This window comes from Eutrigla gurnardus (assembly GCF_963514095.1).
Source record: "Eutrigla gurnardus genome assembly, chromosome: 8".
Taxonomy (NCBI): Eukaryota; Metazoa; Chordata; class Actinopteri; order Perciformes; family Triglidae; genus Eutrigla; species Eutrigla gurnardus.
Window position 1 is genome coordinate 10,611,272 of NC_139922.1, and position 21,623 is coordinate 10,632,894.

The 21,623-nt window shown below is 45.2% G+C and overlaps 1 protein-coding gene across 1 annotated transcript in view; it reads right to left on the reverse strand.

The window, feature by feature from the left end:
- Positions 1–6: 6 nt before the first annotated feature.
- Positions 7–21,623, reverse strand: part of prex1 (phosphatidylinositol-3,4,5-trisphosphate-dependent Rac exchange factor 1) — a 69,742-nt gene continuing 48,125 nt past the window's right edge. Inside the window, exons 18-40 of the mRNA XM_084015225.1 lie at positions 20,087–20,235; positions 19,923–20,008; positions 18,431–18,570; positions 17,172–17,316; positions 16,267–16,442; positions 15,676–15,837; positions 14,970–15,180; positions 13,694–13,976; positions 12,805–13,023; positions 9,869–9,957; positions 9,100–9,182; positions 8,338–8,428; positions 8,107–8,235; positions 7,931–7,972; positions 6,885–7,102; positions 6,537–6,639; positions 4,516–4,659; positions 3,425–3,539; positions 2,680–2,746; positions 1,363–1,538; positions 1,122–1,224; positions 750–817; positions 7–637 (exon numbers count right to left, since the gene is read on the reverse strand). Of these exons, the coding sequence (XP_083871351.1) occupies positions 595–637; positions 750–817; positions 1,122–1,224; positions 1,363–1,538; positions 2,680–2,746; positions 3,425–3,539; positions 4,516–4,659; positions 6,537–6,639; positions 6,885–7,102; positions 7,931–7,972; positions 8,107–8,235; positions 8,338–8,428; positions 9,100–9,182; positions 9,869–9,957; positions 12,805–13,023; positions 13,694–13,976; positions 14,970–15,180; positions 15,676–15,837; positions 16,267–16,442; positions 17,172–17,316; positions 18,431–18,570; positions 19,923–20,008; positions 20,087–20,235 (3,042 nt within the window). The 3' untranslated portion in view covers positions 7–594. The remainder of the gene's footprint in view (positions 638–749; positions 818–1,121; positions 1,225–1,362; positions 1,539–2,679; positions 2,747–3,424; positions 3,540–4,515; positions 4,660–6,536; positions 6,640–6,884; positions 7,103–7,930; positions 7,973–8,106; positions 8,236–8,337; positions 8,429–9,099; positions 9,183–9,868; positions 9,958–12,804; positions 13,024–13,693; positions 13,977–14,969; positions 15,181–15,675; positions 15,838–16,266; positions 16,443–17,171; positions 17,317–18,430; positions 18,571–19,922; positions 20,009–20,086; positions 20,236–21,623) is intronic.

The following is a 21,623-nucleotide window of genomic DNA, read 5'->3' on the forward strand; positions in this document are numbered from 1 at the left end:
AGTCCTGGGGAACACCAGCCCAAACCGAGAGAGAGAGAGAGAGACAGCTCTCTGGAGTTGCAGTCCAAGGCAAAAAACGGATAACGTGCATTTAGGATGCCAGTCGGCTATAGGTAGTTTGGTTAATCCAGTTAATAACAACCGCTCGGTTCGGAGCGTGATCATCGCAGACGTCTTCTGCAGGACGCCTCGAACTGACATCTCCCTTTCACTTGGGTTGTGAACATTTTGCACCAGTTGTCAGTTTTGTGTAGACAGACAGCCAAAGCGACACTACTTCTATGTGGGTGGCTTGCCAGTATAACAGTACATGAATAGTCTGGAGCTTCAGGCTGCACCAGTCTCACTGTAGATGCTCCTGGCAACTGCAGTCAGTCACTTGTACAGCGTTGATCAGCCTGTACTTAGCACTGAAGACTCTAGTGGTATCCATGGTGGATTAATCCCTGTGTAAGCGGGGCAGCGGGGGGGGGCAACGGGTGTGTCTCTTGGAAAGAAAGCGGTGAGACTCTTTTTGTTATGGTCATCTCTTATCATGTCTTCCTATTTCACATTCACCCTTTCTCTGATGAGTTCGCTGAAGTGACGGTTTTCTTAGAATTCTCCATCTGAGGGCGGCAAACACAGCTTGAAGAGCCTGTTGTAAAAGACAGAAAAAACAACCCTGAAATGAGGAACGTCTGCCTCGTCTACGACTGTACACGCAGTCATGTGCTGAAGAGGTGCCTGGAAATGGTTTAACACCGTACCTTGGGAATGATGGAGGCATCTGGTCCATTACCTTGAGGTTTTTAGCAGACAGCTCAACTCTTGCTCCCTGGAAAAAGAGAAAACCATATGCTGAGGGGACATCGTGTAAAGCACAGATTATTATTTGATGATTTGATTTTTTGTGTCATGTTAACTCTTTAGGGAATTGGGCCGTGATTATCAACTTTCATAAATGTGTACCAAGACAATATTATTGTCAACATTTCAAATGTTTTGCTGGCCAAACCAATCATTCCAAACAAAATGTAATTTTTTTAAATGAACAAAAAGGTGTTTTTTTTAGATTTGTAGTGAGCTCATACAGTACCCTGAGGAGTCTCAGTCTGAGATCAACTGCCCCTGAGCTTTACCTGTTTGCGCATTATATCCATGGTCTGCATGATGCAGCGCGGCATCAGACCGTGGTTCCTGGCTAAGATCATCGCCTGCTCCAGTGTCACATTAAAGGTACATCTGCAAAGAACAAAGAGGTGAGGAGGTCAGTGCTGCATTTAGCTCAGAAAACAGTGAGGCAAAGCTGCACTTAGAACCGGCTGACCATCAGGGTCTTACACAAGCAGAACAATAATGTGGGTGTGATGCCGGGCTGACCTCTGCATGCCGGTACCACACATGGTGATGTGGCAGGCTCCCAGCCGGTTACACAGCTCAGAGGACACGCACAGCACGCTGACACCCGACGGGTGGCCTTGTGCATTGGGGCGCACGTTGACGTAAGACTGCATTAGTCGACAAAGATCGTCCAGTGTGTTGAGAGGTCGCAGCAGCTATGAGGAGGAGACAGTGACGGTTGGAGAGGCTCACTGATTGAATGCACTACTAACAAGAAGTCTCAGTACTGTATGGTAGAAGTGGCCATCTTACCAAGTCATTTAGACTCAAGCTGTATTTAATAACTAACTTTTTTCCTATGTTGTTTCTTCAGTTCCAGCAGTTTTCTCAAGGCAAGTGCTAATATTATTAAAAAATGGTGGAATACTTCCAGTAATATCAAGTAAAGGGAAAGTTCACCCCAAAATCAGAAATACATATTTTCACTCTTACCTGCTATTCATCAATCTGGACCGTTTTGGTCTGAGTTGCCTAGTTTTGGAGATGTTGGCTGTAGAGTAATGAATGGGACTACCATATGGCTTTGAATGCTCAAATCGCCCCCCAAAAATGTCACTTTCCACAAATCATGACCTGGTTACTCAGATAATCCACACACCTTGTTGTGAGCAGTTTCACGTAGGAACTATTTTCATTCACCACAAACATGGAACTGCTCAAAACAAAGGATTATGTCGATATATAGTTTTGATTTTGGGGTGAACTGTCCCTTTAAATCAGAGAGAAAATACAATTTCTTTTGGGAACATTTTGATTTTTACTGACTTGTTAAGATGGTGCACCAGCAAAACATAACACAAAGAGGTCTTTGCAGGGTTTCTTTAGAAAAACAATGAAAACCTGAGAACAGGGCTCTAGATACGGAAACTATGTTCTATTCAGTTTTAATCGCTGGAATCTAGTTCAGCTACAGTCAGTGTGGGACACGAGAATTTTCTTTCTAATCTAATTATTGCTGAAATGAAAGTGTTGAGGTTAGTTGGAGTTAATAGGGGAGCGACTAGTGTGTACTGGGTGGGGTGGTGTGTGTGTGTGTGTGGGGTGGGGTGGGGGGGGGAGTGGTTCCCAGTAAAGGGAACAGGACACCAGTTCATCTTACTTTTGAAACACTTGGTTGAAGGTCTCTAACTTCAAGGCCCAGTATCTGTGCTTGCATTTATATTGAGTCACAACATTATATAAAAAATGGACTCACGTCACAAGAACAGGATATAGTTGTGTGATAAAAGGCCACACATGTAATGTAGACAGCAAAAGCAAAAGATGGATCATGTATCAGAATAAGTGTATATTTACCTGGTCTATCTTCATTGCTGTGGTGTTTGAGTCTGTTGGGAGGTTGGACTTCTCCAAATAGAAAGCCCTGCCGGGATAAAAAACATATCTAGTTCCATCTTGTTGGAAATCTACAGATTTCTCTCCTGTGACTCACGCTGTGTGAGAGGTGAGTCATCTAGAGTACCTTCACTTTATAGAATATGCATCTGATACAGTACATATTTCATTACTTATTGATGCGACATGAGTCATTTCCTGGCAATTAATGAACACTCATCAGAAACCATGGCCATATTAATAGGCTATTAAAAACATGAATTTGTATAACCAATAACAATCAAATAAGAAAACATATATGCAACAATGTAAACTGAAATTGCTACATAAATACAGTTCTGTTATACGAGGATTTACTGTCAACATATTGTTATTTTGCACGTATGATATCTAAAAAGTATGATTATCATATTTATCTTTCAGACCTGCTAACCAAATTCATATACAAAGCAGTTTAATAAATCAGCAAAAAATTACTCAGGCTGTCTGAAAAACAAAACGACACAAGCCGTTGTTAGTAAAGGAGCCACTGGGACGGATCTAGATAAATGATACAGTTCCCACCTTGAAACATTCTGGACCTTGAAATGTGTTCAAACTGCAATCAAAGCGTAGTTTCTGCTTACTCGCAGCCACACGGGGTCAACTCTCCCTTTAAGGTGAAACACACCCCAGTGCCAGTGAGGGCTGTGATGCAGTAGCGTACCTGAGTCTGCGGTAGTAGGCCTTGACCTTCTCTAGTGAGACGGCGTTGGTGCGCTGCTGGAACTCCTCCACAGCTGCAAAGTCCTGCTGGGACACTCCCTCCGGACGCTCCAGTGCTGGAGAAAACAGGCGTGGGCGCACGTTTATGTGATCGCATATCATCACGGCCTCACATCTTCAAACCTCCTCATTATGCTGACTTAGACTGACAAACATCATTTTATCATTAACTCTGAACACCAAACCCATCCGATCCAGCCAGACTCAAACAGGCTCGACTCTAGAATCATATTTGGAAAAGGGGGAGGACTGCCCATGATTATTTTAGAGGATTTCCTTTCCATATGAGATTTGGCAACACTTACACAACAAACTTCAGCATCTGCAGTATCACTACACTTCCCCTGAACCTGCAGTAAAGAATTCCTTCCAGTAGGTGGCAATGTTCATCCATGGAGCCATGGCACTTAGCTCAAGTACACACAAACAATATGAGCTCTCATTGGGTTAGTGTTCCAACTGGCACTTGTCTATGGAAAATGAATGGCTATTTTGCAGACAGGCATGATGCCTGACGCTATCCATTCACAGCAGGTCAGCTGAGACTGATGGAGAACAAGGAGGTGCACGGCAGCAAAGGAGAGCGCAAAGGTCAAGCATCTTCAATGGTCAATAAAAGGCTTCAGTCTAACTTTTAAAAGCATGTAAAGCTTTCAGGAAATGTGAATGTATGAGCGGCAGCACGATGCACCGAGAGTGTTTCTAAATGATATCATTCGATGTACAGTGTATAGAAGTGATATGCCCTCTGTGGTCAATACAGCGCTCCATGAATTCGAACCCATTGAGCCCCATTAACAGTGTGATGAGCATTTATGAGTATTCAAAAATTGTAAACATCAACATTTAACTTGCTAGTCAGACTCTTTGATATTGTTTCTTTTTTATTAGCGTCATTAAAATTCTGTATAAAATGACTGCTTTGTTGTTTTTTCAAAAGGAACAACACCCAGACAAACTGTTGTGTTATACTAATTTATCTAACACTCTTTGCTTCCAGGTTCCTCATCGTGTCAGTCCGCCCAGTCTCACCCTTGGTGAAGAGGACGGTGTGGAGCTTCAGGCTGCCTCCGTTTTGCAGGCGGGTGGGCAGCTCACTGAAGTGACAGCTGTCCAGGTACAGGGTGACCCTCAGGGCCTGTCGGCTGCCCTCCACCTGGTAACACACTGGTGTGTCTGCAACACACACACACACACACACACACACACACACACACACACACACACACACACACACACACACACACACACACACACACACACACACACACACACACACACACACACACACACACACACACACACACACACACACACACACACACACACACAGGAGAGGCGTTAACAGGACTGTTTGGCAACAAATGAGAATGGGAGCATGATGAAGGGCTATTAAAATCGATGACTCCAGAGTGAAGAGTGACATTTGACAATGAACAGAAAAATAACACCTGTGCATCACTACTAACGTTCTCCAGAACAGTCTAACAGTTTCCAGCCATTAAAGCACAGCAGACACACAATGATTGATAACTATTTCAAATCATTTGCAGGATTTCATGAAATCTGCTGCACAAGTTTCACAAACTCCGTCCTGCCAGAAGTCGATTTCATTAAAGCTACAGGCGAACACAAAGCTGGGATGAGATTTATTTTTTAAAAGCAACAGAATACATTTTTTTTTACAGTTTGTGAAAATCTCATCAGCCGTGTCCACATCACTGTGAAGGACATATGGACAGACATTTGTACATTTATTCCATCTTTCTGCACCAAAACATTTGTAGCTGAAACTCATTTGTCATCTCTGTATCACTTCTATGCAAAGCAGCAACCTTTTCTACTTCTACAAACAATACATGACTAGTAATCATTTATAATTTAAAGCGGTTTCTGACTGGAGCACGCAAGCAGCTCTTAGAAAATGGAAACGGTGACCTTTACTGAGCGACCCTAGGGTCAGGATCTATCCCAGAGAAGCCATCAAGCCATAATCCTGTGGAATTGGCTGTGATGCTTCAGGCTGAACTCTGGGGCCTCAGACTCTCTGGTGCTTACACGACTCTACTCCCACTGAAAGCTCCCAGCTTGCTGAAGACACTATTAGCTAATCAATATCATACAATGGACGCTGCCGCCACAAACCAATCTGCCTGCACCGCAGCAGTCTGGATGTAAAATGCAAGTTCAGTAAAGCAGATTGGTTAAAGAACGGTTTTAACATCAATGTCTGCACTCTGTTTACATCTCTACATGCCTGTCTTACATACTGAATCTAAATACATTAAGAAGGACCCAGTCAATATGTGCATACGTTGGTTTTGCATGTTCATGCAGAATGCATGCATGCCATGTGTCCGCTAAATCCTTTCTGCTGCCAAGAGCCAACCTATGAGAGCAAATCCCCGCTTCATCCGCTGCTCGGCCTCCTAAAATGGGAAGTGCATGTTGTGCTTTTCCTTTGAGCGGCAATCTCTGCCGGCCATATTGAGGCCGCTGAAAAGAGAGAAGTGATTCAGGATGCAGTCGCCTTTTGTATCTGTACCTTCAGTGAATACAGATACGGAGGTTATTAAAAGGCACAAATGCGCCCGGGTCATGTCGAGATGCTCAGAGTGCCCTGCAACCTGCGGTGCATCCTCACTCCAAGCTGCAGTGCTCTCGCCTGCTTATTGCCGTGTGTGTATATCTATGGGTGCTTCCATAGGTGTTGCTATTACATGTGTGTCAGAGCAGCACATGAATGATGCCCATGGCAGGGGCCATTTCATCTGTGACACAAGGACAGCAAGGACTTCATGAGACCGCAAGCTCCGCCATTGTTTAAGATGATTTATGGAGCCATTCTAGTGTTGTTTTAGCTCCCTATTCACTCACTCGCCGCTGAAAAGAAAATGAAATCTGCCATGATAAAACGGCAATTTCCCCCTGAATGGCTACCATACATCCACATAATGGAACTTTATTGAGAGCTGGTCGAACCATACAGCTGCTCGTTAGCAGCAGTGTGGTATGAATGGGCAAAGTCGGTCTTTGTTGATGGAGTCTCTTACTTGCGATGAGACACTCGTCCTCCAGTTGCCTGAAGAACACAGTGACTTTGTCCAAATCCAACAGGGCCGCCTTGGTGTCCTCCAGCATGGTGCGCTCCTCTTTCTGCCAGAGGAGAACAGAAAAGCTCAGAAGTCACACCAGGAGGAGAGTTGCAACAGCAAGAAGCCATGCAAGAGAAGACAGCTGCGTCGCTAGAAAACCATGAAGACACATGGACACAAAAGGGACAGCCGCAACATCTTGACGATGCTTTTATTTTGAAAAGCAATGCAATCCAATTTATAAAGCATCACAAAAGCAAACCCATGCACCTTGTTGTCCAATGAAAGCAGAGAGTCTGTGCTCACCAGGTGTGGCGCTAGAGTGGACTGGAAGTGCAACAGCACGCCGATGACCGATATCTGCTCCAGCCACTTGCGGCTGGTCTCCTTGCCGTCTTCCTGGTACTCGCCGGCGTTGTTGAAGCGCGACCGCAGCGCCGCCAGCAGCTGCTCCGCCAGCGTGCACAGGGCCCCCGTCGCCGCCTGGCAGAAGATCACGTCCCGTCGCAGCTGCAGAGAGGTGTCTGGTGTTGGAGAGCGAGGAAGTTTGATGTGAGGGAGTGATGGAAGGAGTTCGAGGGGGTACAACGGGGGCAGATTATGGGGTTTAAGATCAGCGGGCAGAAGAGGGTAAACCACCTCCACCACGCTGTAACCTTCCTCATTAGACGTGTCCTGAAGGTGCTCCAGTACATATACTTTATTCCATTAGCCTGCATCCCCTGAGAGCATATCTCCCATTAACTAGCACCATATGCCACTGTGCACAGATCAAAGTGTCTGGAGCGTCATGCGCTTTGACACCAACCCTCATCTCTGTACAAACACAAGCTGGAAATGTGCCTGATCCAGGAAATAAAGCTGAATAAAAGACTTTTTAGAATCATTTGATTATTTTAGAAACAATATGTAAACATCTGCTTTATCTTGTGTAATAGAGAAGCAGATGAAATAAACGTACCTACATGGGGATATCATATTAGGCTGTTTATTATTAATACAACACTAGTCGTGCACTTTTCAAAAATGATTTGACAAAGAAAAAACAATGATATTGTAAACTTGACGCGTTGGTTGTAATTTTATAACCTTTGAAGATGTCTTAAGGAGCTGCAGATGTCTTTTCAGATGACGGATGATCTAATTTGCACCAAACTGTTGGAATCATTTAAAATACTCCAGTTGTGAGACGTTTCCTGTTGCTTAAGCCTGAATTCGGCTGCCTGATCACATGGCCTCTCTTGACACATCTTCTGGTAATTTTAGTGAAAATTAGAATTGGCTTTGGTCTAGTTTGATTATTCACTGGCACTTTGCCCTGAATATGAGCCGGTTTGGACTTGTTACTCTACCTGTGCACTTCAGCAGAGCCAGGAGAAGCTGGTTCTTTCCATCTGTGGAGGCAGAGGGAAAACGAGACGGGATGACTTTGACTGTACCTGTAATCCATCATGCGAGTGTGTGTCTGTGTGTGTGTGTGTGTGTGTGTGTGTGTGTGTGTGTGTGTGTGTGTGTGTGTTCCACTCACCGTCCACAAATCTCTGCAGGCTCTCCACCAGGGTTTTGATGGAGTTGGGCAGGTTCCAAGGGTCCTCCTGGATGTTCTTGTGGATAATGTAACGACAACGAACAGTCCAATCTTCTGTTTGCCGAAACTCTGTTAAACATAAAACATAAAAGTGTTTTTCTGTTATATGTAAACAGCAGCGTGACGACACGCCCTCTAGCAGTAAACAGACACACACACACGATAATGTACCTGGTTGGTTGTGGTCGGAGTAAAAGTGCTTGGTCTCGTCACAGGCCTTGGTCATGACAGGTCCTTTGAGTAGGCTGTTGATGGACTCGACCTGTGTGCAGAAATAAAAGCACACACACTCGTCATCCCTCATCTTCTTCCAGCTTCCTCCTTTCTCTGTGTCATGCAAACACACACACTCGATCACATCATGGGTCTTTCAGCATTCACAACAACAACACGGCCTCCCTGAACTGCTGTTCACATCGAGAGCAGTGTGAGCAGAGCCACGGGGCCGCCGAGGGACATTCAATTTGCTGGTAAGAGGAGACGAAAAGATGGCTGGATGGTCTTTTAACTGAGTCCACAAATTAGTGCAAAGTCTGCGTGCGTGTGTGAGGAGAAACAGAGGAAGAGGGGGGGGGGGGGGGGGGGGGGGGGGGAAGAGAAAGGAGGTCAAGAGAAAGATGAGAGAGAAAACTAGGATCCTGACCAGAGGACAGAGAGCTCCTCGAGGTAACTCAGCCCAGATGCTGACTGATTACTATCACAATCATCTGTTCCAAATGGTTTGCCGATGGTGGTGGTGGTGGTGGGGGGGAGTAACGCTGCCATGTGTGTGTTTCTGTGTCCCTATGTTTTTGTTTGAAATCTAATCCCAGAAAGTCCTCACGTCTTCCAAGGTGTAGTTTAGGACTAAAGATTACTGTGATTTTCTGTTCAATTAGACGGAAGTGAGGGTTTTTGTAAGCGGCTACACAAAACGTCTCAAACTGAGCTCACCTGGTTGAAAAGGTGCTCGAGGCAGCCGTGCAGCTTGTCCTGTTTGTCCGAGGGGATCCTCATGTCACACGGCAGCTCGTCCCCTAGCAGCCGGAAACAACAACAATAACAGTTTGTGCACGTTTTGGATGCCTGCGTTCTTTTTTTGTCTGCACTTATTAAACATGTTTCTATCCATCTGTTTTAATGTTAATTCTGATGAATCAGATTAGAGAGGATGAAGGCTCATAAATCATTGCAATAGAAAGCCTGGTTGGAGACTATCTCAGACTTAACGCTGGTATAAAAAACAAAGTGATAAACAGCAGTGGACACATACTTGGCTCAGAGAATAGAGATGTGGCGATGTGGTGTTATTAAAATGTTGCGTCTAGAATATCTGACCACAGTCACCGCCAAGAAATATCTGCAGCATTTCTCTGTTTTGGCGTTCTGAAAAGCCTGACATATGATCAACATTCACACAAACTAAAAAGGAGTCACTAGTTGGCAACGCCAGATAGTTTTCTTTATCCAAGCATCCGTTACGACTTGACTTTGTTTGACACTCTGGAAACATGTTGTTTGCTTCGGTCTAGCTCGTGTTGTTTATGCTGAGTTCACTTAACGCTGTTGTCTTTTTGTTCTGGTTTTGGCTTGTTGGTTTCCTAACTGATTACTGGTTCACATGGAATCCAACGTGCATTGGAGTACAAGACAATAGAAAATGTGTCGCTGTTGATGAAAGGTCCGATAATCTAGCGAGAGCTAGAAGATGTGTGTTTATTACCTGATCCCATCTCATCACTGCCGAGGTAAGAGCTGTTACTCCGCACGCTGGTGTAGGACAGGACTGAATCTCTGTTGCTGTTGCATTCGCTGTAATAAAGCACACACACACACATGCACACAGTTTTAAAATGCATAATGAAGCAAAGGGTGAATTGCCTTCTTAAACCACGGAGAGGATTTGGAAAGCTGCGTCGTGTAATTATGCTGCCAAATAATCCTTCTGATTGTAAATGCCTTTTGTGATTTACAGTGAGACCAAAGGTAATTAAACGCTTCACACAGCAACAACCGCTGCTGGTTTACACAGAGAAGCGTTCAGTCGCTGCATCGTCCCACACATCCGACACATTTGACTTAAACACGAGATCACCTATTTACACAAACGCGCGTTCCTTTAGCGCCGCCAGTGTTTCCCTTCATACTGGAACTTTAAACCTGCCTGAGGTTTATAAAACGCCATAGTCTGGTATTTACAATCCTACGTCTACGTGATTCAACATGATTACCGGGAGCATGTGGACGATTTATGGGACTCAAATTATACACGGCTTCAAGGGAGCACCCTCGCCATCCCCTCGGAGCAGCTCTGGATGATTCATAAGCTGAATTACCAGCATGGCCAAGAGCCTATGAGCAACTAGCAGCTACCAAACAACAACACTGGCTTTGTTACCCGACTTGGCAGGATGACAACGCGGCGAATATCACCTGCCGGGTGATTCTGTGGTCCCCTGTGTGTGAATGTGTGTGTGTTTGTGGTGGAAAGGGGGGTTTGGCTGCCGCAGAGCTGCTACAATTATGGGCAGAGTTAATATAACCATCTTTTAGGAGTTTGGCTTGAATTCTCCTCTGACTAACACACTCATACTAATACATGTGTACACATTTAAGTAAATCCAACTTTTTGTCTTTGTAGTTTTTCCTCCCTCTCTGTGTACTGCAGGCCTCCCATTGCTTTTCTCTTATTTTGTTGCCAAATATACCAACAACTCTCCCTATGTGTCCTGTATGATTCCCCCTCTGGCGATCTGCTTCTGGGTAGGTGTGCTTTCTGGCTCCATTCAGAGGCATCTTTGTCTCACATACACAAAAGAGATTTTGACTTCTAAATTTAGCCACACACCTCCTGCCAAAAGTGTGTGAGCACCGCTGTGACAATTATCCCGCTTGCAGTTGCGGCTCGGACCTAAACCTAAACCACAAACACACACGAGTACACAGTGGGATCCAGTGAAAACCGATCACCTAACCCTGCCCCGTTTCTATACAGTCTATATTCAGTTTTCACGGTGGAAACATGACGTAAATGAAGGATGATAAAAACGATACCAGCACGCAGACTAAAACCACTTGAATTTTGAGTGTGCTGCTGATGTCCCACAATGCATTGCACAGGAGAAACTGAGGAGGAACTATGAAAATAGTGAAACAAATGTGGATGTTAAACAGCTTAATCAGTAAAAGCATACAAATATCAAATAACTGGCAACGAATTAGACTTGCACAATGTGTTTAAGCTGGAATGTTTTATCTCTAAAAATGGAGGTTCATATGGACAGTAGTGCAATATATCTCCAGTAAGATGGTTGGCTAAAGGAAGATAAGAACTCAAAAGTCAGTCTGTAGTGGATCGGTGTTGAGGAGGCTCCTCTTTGAGGAAACAGACGAGATGAAGAGGACTATTTGAAATGTGAAGCCATCAATCACAGGTTGTCACTTGAGCTGCATTCTGGTGTCTGGAGGCAAACTGTAATCTGTTTCAGCTGGACCTGGACACACTCGTCTCAATACAAGACAAAAAGGTCTTCACGGGGTCACACACAGATTTATGACGGACAGACTGGACCAGAGTTTACAACAAACACTCCTTGATTATGATCTCTTCACACACACACTCTTATCTACTTGTTTCTTTCTGTATCTGACCCCCCCTCTTCTGTCCTCATCCTCACACAAGCTGCACTCAGACAGTAACCTCCGACTGCTCAGCTCTGCTGTGGTCTGTCAACACCTCGAGCTTCAATGTCTGAAAGCAAGACTCCCAAAAAAAAACAGCATCCACTGTAACACAGTAGCATTTTTCATCACAAGTGGGATGATTCATCCACATTCACTGTACAGCCTTATACTGCTACCTGGGGCAGAGTTGTTTTTTCCACTGGGCTTCTGAACCCTGAGTAAACACCCCACCGTGTGTGTGTGTGTGTGTGTGTGTGTGTGTGTGTGTGTGTGTGTGTGTGTGTGTGTGTGTGTGTGTGTGCAGCCCAAATTTCTCCGTTGCATTTCATTGCGATGAGGTCGTCGCGTTTCACATGGCGTGGCCGGGGCCTTAATGACAGAGCGGGTGGGGAGGCCGCGCCCCAAACATTTGGCTGTATTATACACCAGCCCGCCACACCGACAACCAATAACTACATCTTAGTGGGTGGTGGAGGGTGTGGCTCCGTGGAGCACTGCCCAGCGAACCATGCACACACACACACACACACACACATACACACTCGCACACAGGCAGAAAGAGCTGAATGAACTCACAACAAGCCAATGACATAAGCAGATCTGACCAAAACATTTTGAAGTCATTTTTAGCCCTCGATCTCAGAGAAATGTTGGCATCTGGAATGAATTTCAGCCTCCAAACGGGGGAAATGAGCATTTTGGCTTCGTAGAGTCAGAGAGGGACTTTGAATAACGTTCATGCTTTATAGAGTCGTCAGTTAGAAACCCAGTTGTGACACAAGTGAGTGTTTTAATACGACGGTGTTATAAAAAGGTAAATATAGATCGAGATGACAATTAATTTGGCTTCATACCAGGCAGTGCATTGTGTGAGTCTAAATTATTACTCTGGTCTCAGTTTGAAACCAAAGTTACTTCCTGAGCCGGAGAATTGAGAGGTCACATTCAAATATCAGCTTGAGAACGTGGGTTTACCTGTAGGAGTCCCTGTAGCTCATCGTGTCGTGACCCGAGTCCTCCTGGTCCTCCTCATTCACCTTGAAACAGACCCGTTTAATGCCACCTTGCTCCACTTTGTCCTGGTCGCAGCCGTCCTCGCAGGGGGCCAGAGAGGGGGGCTGACTTGGCTCGTAAACCGGGGGCTCGCCCCCCTCCCCTTGGAGCTGCGTAGGCTCCGTGATGGACGACAAGAGGCTATGGGGGGAAATAAAAGTTACATTTTACGACACATTTAACACAATATGGCTAATGATGTGTCACTAACAACACATTTTAGAGCATAGTACAATATATTTTTGTACTACATATATATTTTAAATAGATACAATGTATTGATAGCTTTAGAGATCTAAAGTATATTAAAATCAAACCATTCCAATTATGTCAACACACTATAATGCTCATATTTATATTACCATCCACTGTGCTCACACACCTTCACAATCAAACACATTGATATTGTCACACCCCTTCCTCTGCACAGACACAATACGTGTCTCTTTGACTTGAAGTTACCCTGGCCTCGCTCCCTGTTCCTCTGCCGGGCCCGGCCCATAAATATTTTGGGCCTGAAGAATGTTCCTTGTGTAAATCCTCAGCTTTAAACAAGGCAAAGGACAGACAGACAAAGAGAGGCTGACGGACAGCCTCGGGAGGCTTCTGTGGGGAAAACAGCTCCCAGCTTTTTATGCAGAGATCTCTAAATGTCACTGTGAAGGCTACAGAAATAGTCTACTCCCATATAAACACCAGTGGAATGCTAATATCTGAATGGATATGAGTAAACACTCATAAAGTAAAACCAGTCCTATTAAAGTGAGGATCAAATCAGCCAGTGGTGTAGAATCTTAATGGCTTTACTTACACATCAATCTGAGCGACATACTGCCTCATCTCCCTCACAGCGACGTCCAGGCGGCTGTATAAGTGAATGTAGGCGTCCTGGGTCTCTGTGTCTTCCTGTTTGAGCAGGAAGCTCAACCCGCCTTCCCCATGGCCGCTCCGCCGACCGTTCAGCCCATCGCCTCCATCCACGCTCACGTCCCCGCTGCCTTCCGCCTCGTCCCCTTCCAGGCCGGAGCAGCTCCAGGAAGGAGCTCCCATGCTGGTCACACAGTGCTGCGTGTGGGACATGGGGTTGAGTTGTGCTACAGGACGGGAAAGAATAGGAGAATAAACACAGTTATTACATTATCTAGCCCAGATGTTCCAAAGCCCATGAAATAACACTCTTTGATGAAAAACGACGTCTTAAAGGGCACTTATGCAACCGATATGCACGGCAAGAGCAGGATGCAAAACTGATTACTCGGGTTGAAAGCCAGACTAAGCTGCAATAACCCGAGACGTCCCAGAACTGCAGACAGATCAAGTTCTTGCAATGAACCCACATTAGGATTAAATAGAGAAGCCCTCATACATTTAATGTACATTCCATGCATTGCTTTAAGATCGGGGGTACGGTGTTAGCACAGGATATTTTATATAATTAACTCCGTTTGTGATTGCGACACTAAAGACTTGCAAAGACTTTCTGTCACTGGAGGAAACGTCGTCTCCGTTGCTGTTGGCTGGTCGAGCCGGCTGAACGCACGCTGAGTGGAACTTCTCGACGGTACAACTGCAGGGCAGATGTCAGAGCTGCAGCTGGTTGCTGAGAGGAGCAGTGACAGTGAGGAGTTCAGCCTAAACACTCGTAATTAATATCAAGCTGCGGGCCATACAGACAGACGGCAGGATGCTTGAAACTATTATATGGCAACATTCCTTTCCAATCCCGCTCAGAATCTCTCACTTTCGCTGTCTCTCAACTTTGAGTGAATGACACACATTCCGATGCTGCCTGGAGGCATCGTCTCTTTTCTGACATCATTCTCTTCGTCAATAACATGGGTACGGCCTCAGGCTAATGGAGTCTTAATGGGGAACCACTCATCTAATTTACTGTGGGAATCCTTGCCGAGGCCTTTTGGCTGCTGTGGGAGTCCGGGGGTTGACATTACCTTCTCTGTCCTGCGGGACTTAAATGGTCTCGGAGGGTAATTAGTCAGAATGTTGGTGCTGGGTTTAAGTGGGTTAAGCTGTGGTATGAGGAAGGGAATGCATCTCTGGTGTGGATACTGTACGTGCGTCCCCTCTACCTTGGTCAGGGTCCAGGCCATACAGGGAGTTCTTGCGCCCGAAGCGGATGCTGAAAGTCCTGCCGGCCGAGGTCGTGCTCTTGGGGTACGAGACCTGCATGAAGTTGACGTGGCAGTTGGTGGGGACGAAGTCCATGCAGCCCAGCGGGTGAGGGCGAACGCCGGCCTGCCTGAAGGAGGGCCACGCCTTGTTCCTCAGCTCCAGAGCAAACTGGGTGAAAAGGGGGAGGCAGACGTCAGACAGCTCCAATATTTAGGTTTACGATGAGACGCTTTTACCTTTCAGAGTAAAACATTGTAGCAGAAATAGGACTTTATGGTAAACAAAATGAATACAAATTAATGTAATATTCTTCTCATCAGCTGAAAAAAGTTCTTGCTGTCTTTAGTAATGAAAACCAAGGTTACGGACAAATGCTCGGGTCCAACTATTATCATCATATTATTTTTGTTGTCATGTAAGTCTATATAGATGAGTGGTAATCGATGATGGATAATGGATGGATGCAGGTAGTTTAATGCATCCATAAAATAAGATACATCGACAAGAAGAGAGACAACGCATCTTTTTGGTATAATGCGAGGATACTGATGAGGGATGACTTTATCTTATTCTTCAGTGAACTGTCATTATAACTATTATTAAAAATAGGATCTGCTCGTCTGATGTCGATGTGTTCCAGAGACTGGAGAAGTGCGTCTCTACCTGCTTGTAGCTGCTGATACGCCGTCGGATACTCTCCAGCTTGGTGTCACAGATTTGTCTGAACTCGTACTGAGGCATGGTAACGACTCGGTCACTCTGGGAGATGAGCTGGCTGCAGTTACGAACAAAGAGACCGTCATCACAGGAAAACGCCTCCAGGATCTGTCGAGACAAAAAAGACATCGGTAAGAATGCATCACTCCTACATTCGAAGTTTAGAAACTTCATTTAGTGGAGATCATCGCTGGCAGCAGCAAATGTGTTCTTCATCTAACTAAACATCCAGCTTTCCATTACTAACAACCGAAACCACCATGAAGCCAAAAATACCCTTTTGTTGCTTTTACATGCTGTCATAGTAGTGCAAGTTGAACAAATACCAGCGACCAGCAACCTGGGGAACGGCCAAGTTTTCTAGGATACATTACATTTTGGTAGCTGAGATGTTCTCAACTGTTTAAACAACTGGTATAAAAATGAAAAGTGGCATTATACAACATTTAGCTATAAATGAATGCCAGTATGATTTATACCCCTGTGCTGCATTCCCTCCTCGGGGACGGATGAATTACTTAATTACATAATCAGTACCTTGGCCGTGAGGCTGAAGCAGCCTTTGGGCTCCACCATCTTCTCCAGGACGTGGCTCTTGATGCCGGCGGTGCTGACGTATTCGTAAACCACGCCGTGCTCCAGATGGACGTTATCCACCGTCATGCTGACCAACGGCAGCTCGTTGGAGAGGGAAAGTCTGCTCAGCCGGTGGTCTGTAGAGCACAAACCTTACTGTTAGCAGGGTATCAGAAATGCTATTTATTTAAGCATTTATAATCAAGAATGTGTGATATATATACCATTACAAAAAACAAGATTAGTGCTCAGAAAAAGAAAAAAAGTAGAATCATGGCCTAAAAATGTTATTTGTACATCTAAGATGCAAAAAACCCCCCCACAAAGTTTGGAAAGACAAATAATGATATTATGAATCCATTTAGTAATGACACATTGTGCTACACATCTGTCAAGTACACTTAACCAGCCAGCAGTGTGTTTACACCGACACAGCGTTACTAGATGACGTCCTACGCCTGTCACTACTGCCGTCTTTCAAACAGAGGATTTTATACATCACGGCAAAATGACCTGCTGCTGGGGCCGTTTTATTACTGACAGTGACGAATTCAGGGGTCATCTGAAAATAGCATTTTAAATGGAACTTAATGTTCTGCTGTAATGTTTTTGGCAGCAACTGATATTTTTTTCTTTTAACATCAAGCCTGCAACTGATCTACACAGTAGAAGCAGCCACAGTTCATATTAAATCACAGTCCCAAGAAACACTAATCCTGTTCAAACGTGTTTTGCTCAAATAATAGGCCAGAAATTAAACTTGCTGCTGGTTATTGTTCATCTACTATGATTAGAAATTAGAATATACAATTAATAGAGTTGTGAACTCCTTCAAATGTCCTGAATCAGAACTGTAACTGTTTCACCTGTCCCATTGGTGCCGTTCTCCTCCTCGTGGTCAGAGCCGTTCTCCACTGGATACGGACTGAAAGGACTCTCTTCCTTCTCACCGGCGCCTCTTTGTCCTTGGAGCTCTTCCACATCCTCAAATGCACGATAGACCCACTGACACTGGGGGAAACATGAACATTACTATGACGCACAAAAATGAATCATTATTGAGAAAAGAGCAAAGGAGGAAGTGAACTGTAGGTAAGGGGGCATGAAAGAAAAATAATGAAACTGTTTATTAACTATGCTTTTTTTTAAATACACCAGCATGTTAGATGTGGTTGCACTTTCTCCACAGATTTGGAAGGAAAGTATGTGAAGCATGTCTGCATGGCCCGTGGACACGGACACCTTTCTCCTGACGAGGTAATCAGGGCTGATTGCATCGCAGTCAGCCACATCTACAGCATCCTTGTAATGTATCCTGCTGCTCAAAGAACCAGCAAACATTCACTGGAACACGTCCAACACACGGCTGCTCAGTTGAGCCTGTTCAGGGGGATTTGCCAGAAGAGTAGTCCAGGCTAAATAAAACTAAACAAAACAATGTGCTTGACACAGAAAAGAAGGAGCTCCTACTCTCACTGCTGCCCTGTGAAATACTGCCTGGAGCCATGATGTCCCAACAAGCAGACAGGGGTGTTGCAGATTGAAAGATAGCCATGTAGTAAAGCATGTGAATACGTATAGCTCTTAAAGGAAAACTCTGCTGTTGTTCATTGAAAGCAGAATACTCGAAATCTTGGCAGCAGGAATGGAAAGTTCAGGTTGTTTATTTGTTGCTTTGGGCCACTTTTCTTTCAGGTCCTTGTATCTCCAGCTGAAAATGTCCGACCCTCCATACGAGTGGCCTACAGCGACAAGGTGTCAGCCAGTGATTTATGTTTGAGATTACAAGGCCAACGTCTGTCAGAGCAAAACATGTCATGTGTCGTCGCCCTGGTATCACACTCAACCAATCCTTGATGGATTGATTTTAAAACAGATATTTTTTTTCTTTTCAAACACTAAGTCGCCGTAGGAAGCTCTAACTAATGCTAATGTTGCTGAATGTATCATGTTAGAGCATGTCTGAGTCCAGTCCAATTAACTTCCAAACCTACAGATGCTACACTTGGGCAATACTTTGCATCCAAATAACAGCTGTAAAAACTGACTGGACACCATCACAATCAATAAATGCCCCTAAGAAAGGACAAAAGCTGCCGTGATGAAGAAAAGATTGTCTCCTCACCGCCTGGGGAGGCTCCTGGTGTGTGTGCTGTGCGCTGAAGTGCTCCAGGACCTCTTGGTAGTCGCCGCGGTTGACGCTGTTGCCGTTGACCTTTAGGATGACCTGGCCCGGCTGAAGACCCGCCCCCGCTGCCTCACAGCCTGCATTATCAAAACAGGAGCAGAGGTCAAAGGTCACAAGTTGGTGTATGTAGAGTGGAACTGCACACAACACAACAGGCTGTTATGAAAATCATGGAATTCAAGTCGGGGAAAGGGAGGAGTTAACTATCTGTCGTATCTGGAAAAAAAAAACGTCTCCAAAATGCTTAAATCAAAGAACATGAGTTCACTTTTTTTATAGAATTCTTTGCTTGTTTTGTTCCTCCAGCAAAATAGGCAATTACTCAGTTCATTGCCATAACATGCTGTCCCAACAACTAATGGCTTTACAGCCTGGAAGTCCAATCAACACCCCCATCATCTTCCTCTCTGACCTAAAAATACCCACGCTGGCATCAATCCCACCCAGGGTGCCAGCAATTACCCAATGAATGGATATCACACAGGGGGGATGATTTAGGAGCAGAAAAAAAAACAACTCTCTGAATATCAGCTGGAAATAAACGCGTCCTCGTACAGCAGCGAAGAGCCACGAGTGAAACAGGACACTAGGAAAGAGAGGAGCGGGAGCTGAAAGGAGAGACGTGGGAGAGAAGTGCGTTCCCCTGCCAAAATAAAGTAAAAACATGAGATCACATTCCTTGGTCGCACCAAGCAGCGGCTCCTCTCCTCGCTGTGTCCTCGCCCACTCTTGTCTGGTTTACACATTTGGAAACCATGTTGCTATCTTGAGTCTGTTTCACAAACATCTGGTTGGGAGGATGTGAGGACAAAGCAGGGGAACAACCGACGTGTGAGAGTACTCTTCGGTTACCTATTAAACCTTTGGCTCTGATCACAGAGCGAGTGACATGTGTGGGGTTCGAATCCTGTCAGCGGCCCGTCTGGCCGACAGGTGGCCGTAAAAGGCTAATAGAGGCTCACTAAAAGTGGAAAGTAACAGGTGGCTAGAGGCTAGGGTTACCTCATCTTTCCCTCGAAATTCGGCCACAATTATTTGTCTTTGTGACACCAAAAGTGTTTACTGGCACGGATCCTGCAATAACAAGGTCAAACTCCTATAAATCTGTTCACAGAGCTCCAGTGTTGGGGTCCTAACCAAAATAAATGTCTCTTGTAACCAAATCCAAGAAATATTCATTCAATTACCCCTCTGTTAAACCACTCAACAGATCACTTTTCCATTACACACGCAGCACCTTGAAAACATTATACTGTGTCCTTTCTTGTGAGATTAGGAAACGAGGTTTAGGAACAACTTTTTTATTCGTAGCTTTATTTAAAAAAAATAAAAAGTCCTTGATTGTGCTTTTTATTCTCCACATGGAAAGAACAGGAGTGATTCTGAAATCCGTTCACTATCTGTGGTGATCAAAGTGGTTTCAGCTCACCTTTCCTGACAGCATGGACGTGAGGAGGGGCCGAGCCACAGAGTCTGAAGGACAGGCTGTCTGGGTTGTCGGGGATCTTTACAATCCTGGATGAGAAAAGACCAGTCAGCCCAGTGTGTGTGTGTATATGTGTGGATTTTTAGTGTTTGTGTGTGTTCCCTCACTCCTTGGCCTTGGTGGCGACCAGCAGCCGCAGGGAGCGGCGTATGCAGAAGGACTGGCTGATCATGGTTTCCACCTCGGGGAAGGGCCGCAGGAACAGCAGGTCCTCGTTGATGGTGAAGATCTTCCTGCCCACCTGCAGGCCGGCCATCTGGATGGACAGACGCACAGACAGGAGACACAATGAGGTTTATTTTCAGCTTGTGGTTTCGTTTTCAGCTCCCTTTAAAGCCCGTTTGCACTGCAAGAGTTTCATGTGTGGAGCACATTCATAAATCCTGTCTCTAGTGTCACAGTCATTGGGCCCTGATAAAGTGGGATCCAAGTTTTTACACTCACTGAACCCAGAATCAAGTCCAGGTTTGGTTTACGTCCCTCCGAGGAGTGTGGCAGAAGACAAACCAAAACAAAACAGAGAAAATCAGCGTGTACTTTTCAGTGTTTTCATGGCCTGTTCAGTCTTGTTATGGATTTTCCAGCTTATGATCAGGCTTATATAAGCAGGGAGTGCATATCAAGATTTACTACTAGATACGATAAAGCTGCTGGAGATTTCCACCTGAGTCTCCTGGCTGCAGTCTGGTGGATTCGCACGCAATTCCAGATTGAGGGATTACTGTCAATTTCCACAAGTTATGTACATGTGAATGCAGACGTGCACTTTATTTCATGTGGTGGTTTGAGTTATCAGATCTGGCCTTTTTTCCTTGAACTAAATATAATCTGCAAACACAAATATACATGTTCACTAGTATCAAACTTCCTCAGCTTTGCAAAGTTATCCTGCTGCAGGACATTAAACGCAGTCTTCTCCAGTCACGTTGTGAGAATAATGCTGCCTCTGTGTGTTGGTGGTGTGAGTCCAGTGTCCTGGGCACAGATCCGGTGGGGTGGCTCTGGCGGAGCCGGGCCCCGACTCTGGATAGCGGCCCAGGATAGACGTAGGGATGACTGGGAGGAGCCACATCCATCTGAGTGTGTGTGTGTGTGTGTGTGTGTGTGTGTGTGTGTGTGTGTGTGTGTGTGTGTGTGTGTGTGTGTGTGTGTGTGTGTGTGTGTGTGTGTGTGTGCATGTGCTTGTGTCATTATACAGCACGGGTGCCTGGCTGCATGTGACCATCTATAATAGTATCATATAGTGAAAGACCCCTGTGTGTGATTGTGCGTCTCTCAGGCCTTTTCAGAGCCCCATGGGAATCAGCTGAGCTTCATTCATGTCGCTGGCACATGGTCTGTGTCACAACTAGCAATCCTGTTATTGTGGGGAGTGAGGAGGGGAGAGGGGGTGAATAACAGTGTAAGAGGGGGAGAGAGAAATGGAGAAAGGGGTGAAAGAGGCAGCAGAAGAGTGAGGGTTTAATGTGGTGGAAGCAGGCAGAGGAGAGAGAAAAAAAAAAAAAAGCAATTGCCCAGAAAATGACTTGAGGGAAGAGAAAGAACTGCAATGAGTAAAATAGCAGAAAGGGATGAGGAAACCTGAACCGCGAGACCCAGGACACGAGAGTGTGAGGAAATAAAATAGTTTGGAGAACAGAAAGG